General features: G+C 45.9%; 1 protein-coding gene across 1 annotated transcript in view; it reads left to right on the top strand.

Annotated features, from left to right (window-relative positions):
• Nucleotides 1-17,132, top strand: part of AXIN1 (axin 1) — a gene marked incomplete at both ends in the record, with an annotated part of 66,098 nt that overhangs the window by 32,766 nt on the left and 16,200 nt on the right. Inside the window, 2 exons of the mRNA XM_079542693.1 lie at nt 2,762-2,902; nt 10,659-10,755. Of these exons, the coding sequence (XP_079398819.1) occupies nt 2,762-2,902; nt 10,659-10,755 (238 nt within the window). The remainder of the gene's footprint in view (nt 1-2,761; nt 2,903-10,658; nt 10,756-17,132) is intronic.

Here is a 17,132-nt window from a genome sequence, read left to right as displayed (position 1 = left end):
TTCCCAAAAGTGGAGGGATAGGTTAAGGTTATTCAAAACCCCACAGGGTTTTGTTTACCTTGTACATCCCAGCGTGTAGAAGCACTGCCTTATCAGCGGGGCTGATCTGGGGTGTTAGGAGGTGTGTTCCTTCCCTTGTAAGTGATCAACGAATACAAAGGAGAAATTGATTGATCTGTGCATTTTATTCTGCGTATCACATTGCTTTCTTAATATACTGCTAGAATAATCCATGCTGCTTCCAGAGATGCCTGACAAAAGGTCCACTAGAAGTTGGTGTTCTATTTTAATTGGGTTATCCAAAAAGCATCCTTCTCTTTGCCCGCAGGGAAGGCCTCACCTATCCATCATTCTCACCTCAATTTAAGAGGTTTTATCTGCCTCCATCATGCAACTGTCATATCAGATTTGACAGGAAGGTTACACGGCACAGCATTCCTTTAATATTCAGAACTGACCATTATGCAAGGGGAGAGCTGGTGAATGGGTGCTGGAAGGTTTTCACTTACTATATTTTGCTTTTTAGGGCAAACTTGATCAAATTACTTCCAGCCTTAAATATTTGCCCTAGAAATCTGCTTGGAAATCTGATGGATATAGAAATAAGTTTGCATCAGTGCACATTTGAAGTGACAGTCAGAAAGTTGGTGTGCTTGAAAAAGTCTGTGGTGACTCACCATCCATGGGCACAGGTAAGCATTCCAACACTGCCAACTCTGTGCTACAGCAGAGTGACAGAAGCTCACAAAAATCCCTTTGCCTCAAACAGTAGTGATAACCCTCAAGTGACTCAGTTTTGGATGCTCTTTACTCTGCTTCTATGCTGAGCTCTATCATCTAAGGAGAAGTAGCTTGGAGTTTTTGTTGTTTTGTGGTAAGCAAAATGCTGGTTTTCTCTTTGTGAGAACAGGGGTGAAATAGCTTCTATCAGACATGATGATGGGCCTAAAACAGTAAAAAAATGTTTGTGACCTGTGAACATGCTGGTGTCCTGACCCCTTATATTACAAGGAAAATTGTTTGGTTCTGATTCTGGGAGCAAAGGGGCAGGGTGAATATGAATAGAAACTATTCAGCCTAGCAGTGTGAAAGCTATAGCCCTGTCTGACTCAGTTCTAAATTGCTTTGGTAGTGCTTCCATCCACGTACTCCAAATCCCATAGTACTCATAAATCATTCTGAAAACCTCTACCTCAAATGAGCTGTATGCAAGTCTCTGCTCATTTATTGGCCAGTGTAGTGAGATCAGGTGATGATCAATATCCAGGTGATGGTTATCATATGTTCATACTCATAAAGATATGCCAAAACTGCCAACTTGTCTCTTTGCCTTTGTCTTCCTCGCCTGCAGTGCTTCCATCTGTGCGTTTCTCATGGTTTGGTTTGGGGCTTTTTTTGGTCTTATCTAAAGGTAAATTCATCAGGGCAGTGACTTTGCTTTTGTCTGTAGGACTTTGACCTCTGCAGTACAGCTGGAAAAGCTTTTCACAGCAGAATTGGGAAGCACAAGCTGCGCGGTGTGTCCTCCCTGGAAGCCTTTGCTCAAGGTCCATAATGAGCTGCATCAACTGGGGGCATGTTGCTGAGTTTCTAAATGACAGATCATGCTGAATGTGGTGATCTGGAATGAAATGTTACTCTGATTTTCAGTGCTGGTAACAGCTTGGAAAGCTGCAGCGTTCATAGACTTCAGGATGTGTGTTCTTCATGCAGCGGTGCAGGCAGGGCGAGTGGGGAATTAAATGCTGCTGCTGTGCCTGTAGGAATGTTTCAGCTTGTTCCTCTTTCTGGCAAATTGCAAAATGACTTGCAGTGACAATATGATGCCTGTGTGACATGGCTGGTGTGATGTGTGCTGGAGCTGGAGGCATGTTGGTAGCTGTAGCTTTCCTTTGCCAGTGGCAGTCAGTGCAAGGGATCTGTTTGCTTTGTTTCACGGGTTTCTTCACCAGGAGTGCAGATCTCCTTCCAAGGAAGGAACTGGCTCCTCAAGGTAGCTCATGCAGATGCTCTCTCACCCAGCCATTTTGTTTAAGGAAGTTGGCTTGTTTGCAGATGTACTTGAATAACCTGCCTGCAGGACAAGGCCTGGTGCTGTGTACAAAGTAGCCTCTGTAGATTCATGGCTAGATTGTCCATTGGAAAAGCCAGTGCTATTAGATGGTCCTTGCTAGTGGAATTTGCAAGTGTTTGATGTACCCTGGTGTGACATTTGAGGTTGGCTGCAGGTTCCGCTTTGCAAGCAACTGCCATTCCTGACTTTAATTCCCTGCCTTGGCAAACATGTTAGAGTGAGGTAAGGAAGGACCTGAGAGCAAACATTAAATCAGTGAGTCATGCTTACCTTGGAAGAGTAGAAAGAATCCCACTTTTACTAAGAAAGATAATGTCTCATAATCTAGATATTGCTTTTAGATGTCCTGCCATGCTCATAAAATGTCAATGCTAAGCAGTTATCCAATGGATGCAATAAATCCTGATGTGAATTGGACTTCTGCCATGTAGTCTTGTTCCGTCTCTCTCTTCAGCTCTAAAAGTATCATCTTCCTTAGTTCATGAATTCCCTTTGGCTTCCAGCTATGAGTCATATTGTTCATGGTTTTATCAATGCAACTTAATATGACAACACAGCTACATTCTGTGGTGTGTCACCAACGCTGGGGCTGTAGGACAGAGCCCTTCCGCGCTGCGGTGCACAGAACCCAGCAGAGCAGGGTCAAGGTTCTGTCCTTTTAATTTGACACTTGCGTTTTTCTTCCAGGCATGGGTCATGGAGAGAACCTGTTAACCCTTACTATGTCAACACGGGATATGCCATGGCACCAGCCACCAGCGCCAACGACAGCGAGCAGCAGAGCATGTCCAGTGATGCAGATACGATGTCGCTGACAGACAGCAGCATGTAAGTAGCTTTGATCCGATGTGACAATAAATGGGAGAACGGTGGGGTTTTTAGTGCTGGTGCTGTTTCTGTGTTAGTCTGACATTGCAACAGGTGGTGTTGGGCAGAATATCTGACTAGACCAAGGTCACGATCATTCCAGCTTTCTTTCAAGTGGAGTAGTTTTGTCACCATGCTGGCTACGCAGCCTTGCTGTTCCTGGGAACATCTGCAACATCAAATGAATTAAGTGAGCTGAAACAAATGAGGTAGAAGTTCTGACAGTGTTTCTTGCCAAGTGCAAATAGATGTGAGCTCTCTTTGAGTTCCCTTCAGGTTCCTCCTTGTTAGGATGAATCAGATGGCAACCCCATCAAGACTGCTCCTTTTCATGTCTTTTATCTTTTCAAAGTTCCCACTTGCTCCTGAAAACCACAGCATTTGGGTGGCTGATTACTGAGGGGTAAAAAAAAAGGGATGCATTAAGAATTCCAGTGTGTTTTGCTGGAATGCAAAACTCGGGAAACTCCTCATCCCTCTTATCCAAAGCTAAGGCAGAATTTCATTTTAGTTGTACCTCTGTGTCCAGTTACCCTCATTTTATATAATGAATCACAGCACAAACCTGGGTTTAGGACAGTATCTGAAGGGACTTTGGGCTCACATCCAGGTTCCTCACTGCAAAATTACAGTGCTGCCTTCACTGTTGTGTGCCTTGCTCATGCCTAGAAGCAGCTTTTTCTCCAAAGCACATTGTGAAAGTTAAGCAAGGAAGTATCAAATTACTTCTTTAAGTCTATGTAATAGAAAGATTAAGTAGATTGAGGAGCTTTTGAAGACAGGAGACGTTGACTAAGACTCTGTACTGGGCTATAGGATGTCAGTAAAAGTGTACTCTGAAAGAAGAGAACTCTGGCATCTGGGAAGCTGTTCATCCAGAGCTGGCAGAGGATCCTGCTGACTTTCTGTCCTCTCTGCAAGCATGTGCCAGCAGGATTGTGCTGGACATGCTGGATTTGCGGCATGTGTTGAGGTGACAAAATGGGTCTTGGAGGTCAGGTGGGATCTTTTACATTATAATTCCAATCCAGGATGTGCTTTGTTACCTGTTGGTTTGTTATCACAGATTTGGAGGCTGTCCACCTGTGCATAACATGGCAAGATAGTAAAGGCTGGTGCCTTTAGTACCAGCAGCTCATCCTCAGTGGGGTACTTCACAATTGAAACGATCACTGTGTGGCTTTGATGGTTCAGGAGTGTTTAAAAACTGAAACTGACGAATCTCCACATCATGGTTAGGCCTTACATGCCTGTAGGAGCCTGCTTCCTCTGCCACAGATTTAAAACTAAACCATCTGGGGAGCTACAAGGTGTTGTCATCTAACTGCCAGACGTACAGCACAAAACTTCATAAAAGTACGTAGGAATCCGGGCCATCTGTATGACATTATCCACCTGCAAAAGTCTGGTGATGCAGAGACTGAGGACAGTGCGTGTGCCATATGCTGTGTGAATAAAGCAGCATCTGCCATTCCTTTTTTACAAAATTGCCAAAACTTTCACATCTGTGTCACAAATACCTGAAAATCCTGATAGTCTCTCTCCGGGGAGCCAACAGCTGTAGGTTAGCCTGAGAGACTCACCACAAAACTGGAGTTTTGAGAATGAAGGCATTCGTCTCTGCCCATCCAGCAACAGACTTCTGAGACCCCAAAGGGCATCAGCCTTGCAGGACTCACTGTGCTGTTCTGCTGGTCCTCTGGGTGATGTGGAGATTTTGGCTGATGACCTTTCTATAGATGCTGTTTTGCTATTCTGTCCATTCAGTAGATTACTTCTAACAACAGTATAGAACATGGACTGGGTATTAGCCTGGCTCTTGACTTGATGGTTGTCGATGAAATAATTGTTTCTGTAAATTCAGGATATTCTTATGCTGAATGGGAATTCTCACTAATCTGTACCACGATCTGTGCCCTAGGCATAGCGTGCCAGGCCAGAGACCAGGGGTAGAAATACTCTTCTGCACCTTGTGCAGCCAAGCCAAACAGAGCTCTGTGGTCCTGTACCCAAACTCAGCTGCACTGGGGAACATGTCCACAGACCTGGAGAACAGGAGTTGTTGGATGGCTTTTGTAGTAAGTGATCTGAGATTTATTGTCTTCTGACTTTGCCAGGGTCCTCTGAACTGCCATTCAGAATTGACAGAGCTTTCTACTTTTGCTCTTGATTTTTTCCTTCAGTCCTAAACTAGATCTGGTGACCGTTCTGCTTTTACACAGCTCATACTGGGGAGCTCCCTCCAAATCTTTTTTGCTTTTACAGGTTACTACCCTTGTGACAAAGCAGTGCATCTCACCTTTGAGATATCTTCCTTAAAGATGTTCTGCAAAGGAAGGAAAAATGTAATGAGCTTGCTCTTGCTGCATCTCTGTGATGGGAAAAAAAGGATTTTTGGGAAAGCATTCAATGTTTGGTCTGTTTTTTAATAGTTCAAATGTGATGTGTCTTTCTGTAGAGCAGAAACACTTTGATTCTTATAGCTAAAGATGACAGGTTTACAGAATTAGGAGACTTTTATTAATGGCAGTGCTGTAAACACAAAGTCCTCCAAGAGGCAAGTTTAGTGTCTCTGAATGTCAGGAGCTGTCAGACCTCGTTCAAGAAGCTTTCCAGCCTGTGTCATGAGTGCCATTTAATGGGTGCTACCCATCAAGATGCAGCAACTCCCAGCTGCCCTTGGTTAATGCAGTGAGCCAGTAAATCTGCAGCATGGCTGCTGACTCGAGGATTGCTGGCACAGTGAGCTGCCCACCCAGCTTTGGGCAGCGCTGCCAGCTGTGCTTCCAGGCAGGGGCCCTCAGGGACCTCCTTCCTCGCGGTGCTCATGCTGCAGACCTGAGATCTGTGGGTCTGCCCTGAGACACCCGCCTGCAGGATCCAGCAGGTGTGAGGTTGGCAATGGTGGCATACAGAGAAGCCAGGCCCAGGGAGAGACGGTGCAGGGAGCACCTCGGATGGGTGGGATTCCCATCGTGGGGATGTTTGGACTGGCATTCCTATCCTCTGTTCCGTGTCTCAGCCTCAGAGGTTCCTTACATCCCCTGTAGCTCTAAACCAAATCAGAGTGCGCCACAGCTGCAACGTGTCAGTGCTAGCATGCCAAACAAGAGAACCTATTCTCTGAAAGCCTGAAAGACCGGGTGGATAAGGTGACTTCTCTATCTGCTGCAGTGGCTCTAAGCAAGCCAGAAGTGTGCTTGCTGCTAGCTCTCTGGAGACAGGGAGTTGTTAGGAGCAATTTTTGGGTATTTTCTCCTCAGTGGCACCAGCACCTCACACCTTATCCATGTCGTGTTGCAAAATGGAGGATGCAGACCTTGGCTGAAGTAGCACAGGAGGCAAAGAGCACCACTGGGACAGAAAACTGTAGAGGACCACTAATTTGAAGAGTCAGTGCAGCTGTCTCGTCACATACCTCTGTGATTCTTCTTAGTCATTAATTTATTTGGAGGACTACTCTGAAGCTAGCAGGGGTCGTGGAACTTTGTTATCAGAAGAGACAGATGTGAGAGCTCTTCAAAACTAATTAGCTTTTAGCACTTCCTTTTCCACTGGCCCACTGGGATCATGGGGTTGCACTAATAGTTATACCTGCTATAGGTTGTGATCATTTATGCCCAAGCTTTTCACCCTCCTAATTTTTCTTTCAGTAGCCATAATTTCTTTCTCTCACAGGCAGAATAATTTCTGCTTAACCATCCCGTGCCTCTTTATTCTTTGTTCCTTCTTCCTTAAGGCATTTTATCCCTTCTGCGCCCACCATAGGCTGCTTCTAGGACTTTAATTATCACAAATACATATCCTGCCTTCTGCTAATAACTAGCCCAATCACACAGTGGTTCCTTTTAAGTAAGTCTCAAAAATCATAAGGGTGTATCTATGATCCTTTTGTGCATTTCAAACTGAACGCATGCAGATTTATCCTCAAATTAGGGTTCTGGACATATGGCCTTGATTTTTGATTTACAAAGACTGTCTGCATTGAATACTTTCCCTTCATTACCAAATTTTGTAACAGTTTCACATAATATTGCTGAACCTGTCTGCCTTCTGAGTTTCAAAGGAATTTTTGCAGAATTGCTCAAGGCAGCAGAAATGAAGAACAACCAGATTCAAGTTAGAGAGGGGACTCCTGCTGCTTGACAAGACTTGCATGTCGTGGTGCTTTGAATTTAGGTCTCCTCTAAGGAAAACGGCAATAAAAGCTTCATTTGATGATGAGCAAGCTTCTTCTCTATGTATGCTGTTTACATATAGCAGTCAAGCTCAATAATGAAGAAATCTAGCTTGTGCTCAGAGGCGGTGTGTGGATGGTGTGTGATCCCAAGTGAGAGCCTCTGTGACCCGACATCAGAAGAGAACATGTCTGGTCAATGACGATGCAGACCTGGGATCATTGAGGGGCAGCCTGGTGTGCTAACAGTAGATTGGGGCAGCACAGAGGGCATGGCCTGCAGCCTGGGTGTGATCTTCCACTGCTAGCCGGGTCAGGGCAGAGGAGAAGGCTGATGCATGCCAAGCACTGTGCGTTCCTTTGCTTTGGTGTGTTGTGGTTGCCAGCAGCTCCCTTCCAAGCTTTGATATCCTACTGATCACGGCAAAATGGGTTTTGGAAGTGTGAGTTCCCCATATGCTGCATGGGCTGCTGTAGAAAACTGCTAGCAAAAACCTGAGTGATGCTCTCTGGACTTCTGAGCTGGGGCAGAGGCAAGGACAGGACCCTTTCCAAATGCATCTTCTGGATGAGAGGGGCTGTCACAGCAGGTACTCAAGGGACATTAAGGCACCTCCAGGTGTGAACTCAACTGGCAGAAGCTGAAGTGCATTAAATTGCCACATGGTGTTCCAGTTCAGACACAGAAGAGCCTCAGGTCAGTACAGCTCTTTATTTCTGCAAGAGCTTAGGGCAGTAAGTAAGAGGTAAGGTCTCTTACTTCAGGCCAGTGTTGAAGTCCAGCTAACTAACAGCACGCCCTTCTTTGGGTGTCACCTTGCTGGGATCCAGGCTTCACCTGCCAGGTACCGCAGCAGCCCTTGCTCCTGGCTTCTGCCCACTCTGCCCCAGATAAGCATGGCAGTGTCCTGGAACATTATGGGATGGTGGTTACTCTTTCAGAACCTTGCAGATGAAGTGCTATTCCTTCAATGACTGCTCTTTGGCTAGAGTGCCTGGTGGTTTTCCCGTTGTGCTTTTTGATGTGAGAAAGGTCCCTCGGTGACAGTGGTACTTTAATAACAGTAATTGGTAGCAAACATCAGCTTCTCTGCAGGTTTGCATTCTGTCTTTCCTGCAGTCAGTGATCCAGGATGACCTTGAGTTCTGCTATATTAACAGCTTTTTAATGTAAGACATCCAAAACGAGGATTTCCAACTTGATAAGGCAGTGGTTGGACTTGGAGAGCAGTAAAGAAAGCGCTGGTGAATGATGTCCCACCGCACAGCACCAGCAAATCCTCTGTCCATCCTGCTCCTGCGTGTTGGTTCAGAGAGGAGAGGCAGCCACTGCATTTCTAGGATAGCAAACAAATTGATGGTCACTGCTTGAGTTATAGAAACACTCTTATTCCTCCCACTGCATGTTAGCACAGAGCTTTCTGCTGCTACCGAAAATCACATGATGAAACAAGTGAAAACAGCTTGGGAAAGTTTTCTTTTAAAAGTAGACGTGCTCTAAAAAAGTTGTGATTTTTATATATATAAGTATATATATATTATTTCTCTATCTATTGAAAATATCTCAAAGTAAGCTACCTGACAAAAGGAAAACAAAAGTACGGTATTGCTTTTCCTTGCTTTCCCCCCATCTATTGAATAAGGTTTTGTTGGGATAAAATTAAAGTGCTTATCTTTGAATTTGCTTCCTCTGGTTGAGTTGGCACAGTACATTGAACGAAGGAATGTTCCAAGTTCAGAGGTGGCATTGGGGAATCTAGTTAAAATGACATCAAAGGCAGCACAGCAGGGCTGAACATGTGTTTGAAGCCGGATAGATTAGAGGCCATTATCAGCCTTTCGCTACTGTGCTCTGAACAAAAGTCGCTCTTTCCGCTGGGACTGCTGCTGGGGAGAATTAAAAAAAAGAAAGAGAGGGAGAAAAAGGCAAAAAAAGAAAAGGAAAGAAAGAAAAATTGCACCTTCTGATACAATGCTGCCCTTCCCTGAGGGTCCGTGCGGCTGCGCTGGGTGAGCTGTGTCCGTGCCCTGGGTTGTGTGGCTGAAATGTTGTTTATTGATTCTGACCAGCAGTGGCTCGTGTCATGGCACAGCAAAGGCTCAGCTGGTGTAACTCCACACTCCTTTTGTTCCCATCCGTTCTGGAAAAAACTGTGCCTCGGTGCAGTGGAGCTGCTTAACCATCGCCACTCTCAGTTATTCCTCAAATGGAGGTTCATCATTAAAGAAAATGAAGCTTTCTAATGAAAGCTATCACCATCGCCCGTTGTTATAGCAACGCTCCAGAAAATTGCTCTTCTCCGTGCCGTGTCATTGACGGGGCGCAGCGGAGGTGATGCTCCGAGATGTGCTCTTCCTCCTCCTGCATTACCTGAGACCAGCAGCCAGGGCTGCAATTAGCCCAGCTCATTTTCTCTTTGGTCATTTGTCTTCCTGCGCAAAAGCACTTGTCGTTAATCATAGGTTTTATTTTGTTTTAACGTGTTTAATTTTGAATGCTCTGTGGCATTGCAGTCGTTGAATAAGCAAAAGCTGCAAATTAAAAGAGGAGCATTCCAAATTGCCAAGCTCTAGGGTAGCATTTGGTCTTGCACTAGCTGATTTTTCCCAGCATAACCCCGCTTCATTAGGTTGTGAGCCATTTCCTTATCTCATAACTGAGCTCCACTTCAGATGCATTCCTCTCATCCCATGAAGGTTTCAATGGTGAAAACAAAAAATGCGCTTCTTTTTTTTTCCCCTGAAGCCGTGCTTGGTCAGTGCTGCTTTGCCACCAGTACTGCTTCACCCAACACCGGCAGCTGGGAGCCCTCTCAGCACACACTGCTGGAAGCCAGCCCAGCTGCTGGCCTTCATGGAGCAGGGCTCGCTGCTACAAAGGTCAGTTTCCCCACGGAGCCCACAGCCGCTCCTCCAGCAAGGGCATGGAGCTGAGCAGGGCCTGCGTGCTGCTGTCCAGGGCCCTCCTCCCTTCCTCCAACCTCCTTTATGACCATGACACATAGAATCGTTAAGGTGGAAAGGTCCAGGTGAAAGGTCCCCAGGTCCAACCCCACCGTGCCCATTGATCACGTGCTCAGTGCCACATCCCCACAGTTCTGGAACACCTCCATGCACGGTGACTTCCCCACCTCCCTGGGCAGCAGTGCCACTGCATCACCTCTCTTTCTGAGAAGGAATGATTCCTAATACCTAACCTGAGCTTCACCAGCACAGCTGGAGGCCACCACCTCTCTCATAGAAAGGAGCCAACTATAAAGGTGCCAGGATGCAGTCCAGGTCCTCCTCCTGCCTGCTGCCCATGGCAGTGCTTGCAGGAGCCCTGCACTCATCCGGGAGTCCTGCCTTGCTCTGCTCCTGGCAAGTGCTACCCGAGTCCCCAGCACTATCCCTCATGCCCTCCTTCACCTGCCCTTCCTCAAGCATAAGAAGTTTCCTACCTGCCATTCTGTGGCAGCAGGGCTTTAGTAAATATTGCATGATGAAGACCAGCTCATGAAAGGCACTAAAGCAGGGCATGTTGTTGCTTTGTTCTGGCAGAGATGGGATCCCACCGTACAGACTCCGGAAACAGCATCGCAGAGAGATGCAGGAAAGTGCCAAAGCAAATGGACGTGTGCCACTACCTCACATTCCTGTAAGTAGCTCTGTCTCCTTCTGCAGAGGTAAATATGCAAAATATGTGAGATCTCTAGCTTGCATTGCTCTGCTTGCTCAAGTGTCAGTTTAACCTTCTGTCGCACTGCACTCATTTGGGAATGGAAATCGTGGTGATGAAAAGAGTGTGGGAGGGGAAGGAAGGTTTGGTAGCCTTCTGCCAAACTCAGCCATCCAGGGGTGCCCAAAACACAACATTTTTCATAGAGCTCTGTCTGCAGTCAGTTGTTTCTCCAGGAGAAGAATGGAACCACAGGCAGGCTGGGGTGGCTGCTTGCAGGGAGTTGACATGACTCTGGGAGAGCTGGGAATGACTGGGAGGTAGAGGATGCTGCAGGGCACAAAGGCTGATGCAGCTCTCAGCCAAGGTCAGCTGGGGAAAAATGAAGGAATTCCAAGCAATAATTTTGCAATGGGCAGCAAAAGGGAGCCCTGATACGCTCTTGAGGTCTCTGCAAAGCCTGCCTGGCAGTGCAAGGTGGGGAAGCAAGGAAGGTTCAGCTGTAAATAAGATCCCCAGTTATTTCAGGTAAGCAACAGCTTTAGGAGGATGAGAATAACTGTTAGGGCTCTGCAGCACCATCTGCAGCTCTGCTTATTATTTTCTTTCTGTGAGAAGTTACAGGTGACATTTAATATTTAGCAGGGAATAAAGGTGCTTCTTTCCCCTTTGGACAGCTGGACTCCAGCACAAAACAAATTGGAGAGGAAAAAAAGAAAGCCCTCCATCTGCTTTCTCCAGAAGTGCCTTCAAACTTAACACAGCTGTTCTCATCCTGCTTGCTCAAAGCCCGCGCAAGCAGAAAGACACCCTTGTTTTAATGTGATTAGAAAAAGGGGGGAAAAAAAAAAAGAGAACACCACTCTTTGTTGTTTTTTTCTTTCTCTTTAAAATTAGATTATTTTCCTTATATTTAAGAGGGTCTCCTGTGCTTTGATCAGCGGGCTGACAATAGGAGCCCTGGCTGTGGGCGCTCACCAGCCATCCTTGCTCAGCCACCTCTCCTTTCACTCAGCTGCTCTCGCAGTGTGGCCGCTCTTGAAAAGGCTGGCTGGGTGCCTCTTTCTTTCACTTGATGCCATTTTTACTGTAAGCATTGCTTTGTTAGAGTGGAAGTTTGAAAGCTCGGCCTTTATTTTTGTTGTTGTTGTTGTTGCTGTTACTGAACAGTGGGAACTACTGAGTGAATATTCCCTGACTTCAAAGCTTGTCAGCAGCTTTACCTTTTGGATAAAAATAATAGTGGCTTTCTGTTGATGTGTGCACTGGCAGTGCCTCAATGAACTGCAGGTTATAAGCTCGGAGTATGGAGCATTAAATATGTATAGTGAGCTGTGCTTTAATGAACTTCCATCTGCCAAACATTTCTTTTGTTAAAATGAATAAGTGTCATTCCAGCAGCAGTTCCTTGCAGGCTAATTAGTTTTACTTAGCATTAAATTTTATCGACCTTTTTGGGAACCAGTTAAAAGGGGAGGAGGGGGAAAACAAGGTTTAAATTGGCCACCTGCTGCTTATAAATTTATATATTATCCTACTTATCTGCACGCTCTTCTAGAATTACATATTCCTTCTAAAGTACATACATACGCTTCACAAGGATTTCTCTGTGAAACATTCGGTGTTCACGTTAGATTCTGTGCTGTAATTTTAAGTCCCAGGGAAAAAAGCATCTTGGTGCATATTTATATGGGAGCGGAGGACTGAGAAGTCAAGTCAGTTCTAGTCTTTCTGCAGGGAATAAAAGTTTAGTTCAGACACTCTGGCACCTCCCGCCAGCCAATTACTGACATGGAATTGGCATCGACTTCAGAGAGGCACTGCTCTGCCCTCGCTTATCAATCAGCCAAGAAAGGAGATGGTAATTAGACAATATGTTTTGACAACACCAGTGAAATGTTATGAAGTTGGTGTTTTAAAATACCTCTAACAGCAAGTTTATTGAATTAAACGTGGCCAATTAGCAAAGAGCCATGCAAATGTTTCTTCAAATGTTGCTTTCTAAACCCAGCGGTTCGGATATTGTGCAGCCCGTGGCTGAGCAGACTCTGTGGGCTGCCTGGACCTGGGGGTTAGCAAGACTTCAGGCATGAAGCAGTGACTAAATTGTAGTCTTTGGGTGAAGGTCTGTATGGACTCCATCTAACCAGTATAGCGAGAATCCATACTGCAGAATCTGCTTGCAGAATGCATGTCATGTTTTCCTGCTGATGGTAGAGAACCTTCAGAAAGTCATTTTAGAAGTCAGTCAGAGACCTTAGTGTTCCTTTTCAAATGAGTTATGGGGCTATTATGCAAAATTCTGAACGGACTTAATATTGCTTTTAATAGCAGCATACTGCTTAGGTCTAGAAGCTATAAACTGTTGTTCATAGGAGATTGCCTGCAGCCATGCGGCCTCCGAACAGAGAAGACATGTGTTAGTCATGTAGGATTCCTCCCTGCGCAGCTGGAGATCTTAGTGAGTGGATGGCTGTGTTCTTCATATTCCGTACTTAAAAACTCTCAAAGTTTGGAAAAGCTGTGTTTTCTGAAATGACTCTCTGCCCAGGAATGCAGTGGGTGAGGGTTTCTAGCAAGACCTTTGCTTTGTGCCTCTCCCAGGAACCTATTGCACAGTGGGCGCATGTTGCTTTTCTTGTGGTTTTTCTTCCTTGCTCTTGGATTTGAGCAAAGTCTTGGAGCAGCAAGGAAGAAAAAGGCAGGCAAGGTGCCAAAGGAAGAGGGGTAAAAGCCCAGAGAACATGGAGTCTTTCCTGTGCTGCTGTACTGTATTTACCCTGGCTCTGGCATTCATCAGTTCCCTGGTCAGGGTGGTAGATAGCCTTTTCTCCTGGGCAAAGTCAGGAGAATCCAACCTCAAGCATGAAGACTTGGGATTCCTTTTTTTGTTTGTTTTCCTGCACAGGTAAACCAGTTTGCGATGTTCTTGCTCTAGATTGTTCATCTGGTGGGAGCCTTCCTGTCCTGCCCCACAATCAGGGAAGCTGCAGCACATTGCAGTATTGCCCTGCAAAGAGAGGAAAAGGGAAGAGCACCCAGAAGGGTGCTTCACGCCCAGAGGTGATGCTGGAGTAGATGCTGAAATCCAGCTATTCATAAGCTCTGCCACAAATGTTTCTGGTAGGGACCTTTTGTCCTTTAAGAACACATCACAGTGCAGTACATTGAGCTGGGAAACATGGGGATTCAGAAGCTCCTGCCTTCTTGAGTTCTCTGGCCAGCCATCTCTGTTTCATCTCCAAAGCTGACTTTTGATCAAACACTGGCGACTTGAGCATCACAGTGGCATCAAGCCTGTATAACAAAATTCAAGATTTACCATCACTGAATTCTGTGGCCTAGTCAGATCTCTCCCCTGATTAAAGACCTCTCCCCAGTGATGACACTGGAAAAATTATTTCATCTCAGTGCAATTGAATTTTATTCTTCCCAAGGAGAAACCTGCAAGCCCCAGTGAGATTCTTCCCTTTCAGCTTTTTCATATGTAGATTACAGTAAAGCCAGTGCCCCTGTGATGAGGCTGAAGAGGTGGCAAAAACTCAGCAGGGAGGAAAGAGTGAGGGAGGGCAGAGTAATGACAAAGAGCACACAACATTAGAGGTCCTGGCTTCTAACTTTGTAGATGAATGTGTGGTTCCTTGCCTGAGATTCTGTTCAACTTCACTGTATGAGGTATAACTAGACAGAACGGGTGTGGGTGTACATTTCAGATGCCTTTGTGTTCAGATGCACAACGTGGTCCTCAAACCACAGTTTGAGAATGGGAAATCCATCAGAAGCCAAGACCTGCCTCAACCTCACGGAGCAGAATCTGTGTAACTCCTACTCCATCAGCTCCAAGAAAAGATGGAGGCAATGTGACAGCAGGTGCTAACTGGGGCTACTGGAGAGCTTCTGTACCTCCTGTGTTCTGCTGATTCTTCCCAAAGATACCGGAGCTGCAGACAGTTGGTGTGTCAAGGATAAAGGACAGTGTTCTGATGATAGGTGCCCCAAGAAATCCTCCCTGACAGCTGTCACTAGGAAAGATTCCTTCATCCAGAACAATTCAAGCTATTTCTTTCTTGCCAGCCCATCTGGCATTCAGCCTCCCAGCCATTGTTCTCTGTAACCTCCCCAGCTCGGCGTGGTTTGGTTCGGGACAGACCTCATCTGAACTAGTGGCATTAAATAAAAATAGATAGACAATTAAATAAAGCATTAGATAAAACAAAGTTATTTAAAAAGAACTGCTTCCTTTCTGGATTGTTGACCCAAAATGGCCAGAGATCTTATTCTGGTCCAGACTGGAGGGCTGTATCCTCCAAAAACAGCGGGTGTTGGAGCAGCCAGCTCTTGGAGAATGCTGCACCCTTTACTTGGAACAAAGGCATTTGGAGTCCTTCTGATTTTAGAACAATAAAGAGCTTATTTATGGCTCCCTGGGCAGGGCTCTGTGTGCTTACGGGGAGTCAGAGGCAGGTTCAAAGTCCTGAGGCTCCAGTGGGTCCTCCTGCAGGCACAGGCTCAGCCTGGCTGGGTTTTCATGGAGAGGAGCGTGTCTCCTTTCCCAAGTCAGGCCTGTTGCTTGATAAAAGTTTCAGATCCTTTGTTGTGGTAAGGCTTTTGAAGCAGATCAATGCAGTGTATGCCTGCTGTCCAAGGAGACAGAGTCCTCAGCTGTGATCCGTATTGTTTCAGCACAGGGAATTTGCATTTATTTTTTCCCAATACTGTTAGTTTTGGGGGACGTCTGATTAGCTCATTGTATGAGTTAGGAATAAAAGCAGAGCCATGGGAATGTTCAGAGCATCACACTGCTTGCTGGCTTTCTGCAGGTCACCATGATGGGTGCCTGCTAGAACAACATTGGCACATGGCGTGCACTTCATAGTGAAGTGAGGCTTATTTCAGGTAAATTAAACTTGGGTGGAGAGGGGCAAGGACAGCTCCCTGGTGGGACTGCATCCTTCACATCACCTAAGCTGATGTGGGACCTCCATGAGCTGTTGTGCTGAGTGAAAGCCTGCAGGACAAGGTAGTGTGTTTTGCAGATACAGCAGTTTATCAAAGAGAAAGGAAAAAAAGTTCACTGTAAAGGTTCTTAGACACAATTATTTTCGTTCAGTCCCTTCCAGGCTTTGAGAGAATGTGGATAAATGTGCTGAAGCATGACATAAAATACCAAAGTGGTCCTTTCTCAAGCTCCCTGGATAAACTAGTGACCTTGAATGTCTTCAGATACTCATTATAATGAGTTGGAGCTGTGCTCCTTAAGCATTGCTGGGCCTGGACCTTATTTCACCAAGACTCAAACACACAGGTTAGCAGAATTCAACCTATGCACCCAGTGCTGCAGCAGTCTGTGCTCAGGAGAGATTTTATTTTGGGGTATTGCATTGCATCAAAGGCTATGAAAATCAAGGGAGATTCTTTCCTGGTTCTGCTTTTCTGTGGAAGCTGCTGCTTCTGACGTGCTTCTAACGGAGCAGGGCTTGCTGCTGCCATCCTACAGACAGCCACAGTGAGAGCTGCTGTGTCTGAGGTGGCAGGAGGGAATGAACAGTCATTGTGACTTGGCAGGTGAGAGAAAGGTTTCCCTCACGGGGAGCTGCTGGTGATAGCATCTGAGATTGGTGGGCTGCATGGTTTGGGGCTCACCGTCTGATGGAAGCAGGCTCCCTTAGGCAGTGCTTCCTCAGGTATTGAGGAATGGGGAAGCATCACTTGGGTCCTGACAGCTCCCCACTGAATAACAGGGAAGGGACTCTCCCTGTCAGGTCCTAGCACTGTGATTATGTGTGATTCAGGCACATTTCTGTACTACACAAGGTCCAGATGCTAGAACTTGAGCTTTCTGTCCCTCCAGAGGGAAGCCGTGCATTGCCCTTGCACTTGTTGATAGCAGTAAGCGTGGAAACAGATTTGGTGGCGGGGTTGACTGAGTTTTGATCACGGTGAACAAAAAAATTAGTGCTTTAAATTGCAACTTGGAACCTGAGTGTCACAGAAGACACCCCCAGCTTCACAGTGCAGTAAGCGGGATCCTCGTTGCCCTTACTTTTCTTCCCCTTGCTTTCCATTCAGCAGTTGGCAGAGAGGAAAACAAGGATTTGCATGCTTTGTTAGTTCTGAGGCAAAGCGGTATTTTAGCCTCCTGCCCTGGTCCTCATGCTGGCTCAGGGTAAATTTGGGTGGTCTCTAATCCTCTTTTGAGGACTCCAAGTTTGATATCTGTTTCTGGTGATGCATTTTTAGGTGTGAGTTTTCTTGTATATCCATATTTCGTTTTATCTCTGATCCTGCACTGAAGTATTCAATTGCAAGTTTTTATAATGTTGAATTTTTCATCTATTTTTCCTCCACATTATTGT

This window comes from Tetrao urogallus (genome assembly GCF_951394365.1).
Source record: "Tetrao urogallus genome assembly, chromosome: 15".
NCBI classification, from domain to species: Eukaryota; Metazoa; Chordata; class Aves; order Galliformes; family Phasianidae; genus Tetrao; species Tetrao urogallus.
This window is presented reverse-complemented; position numbering and strand designations above follow the sequence as displayed.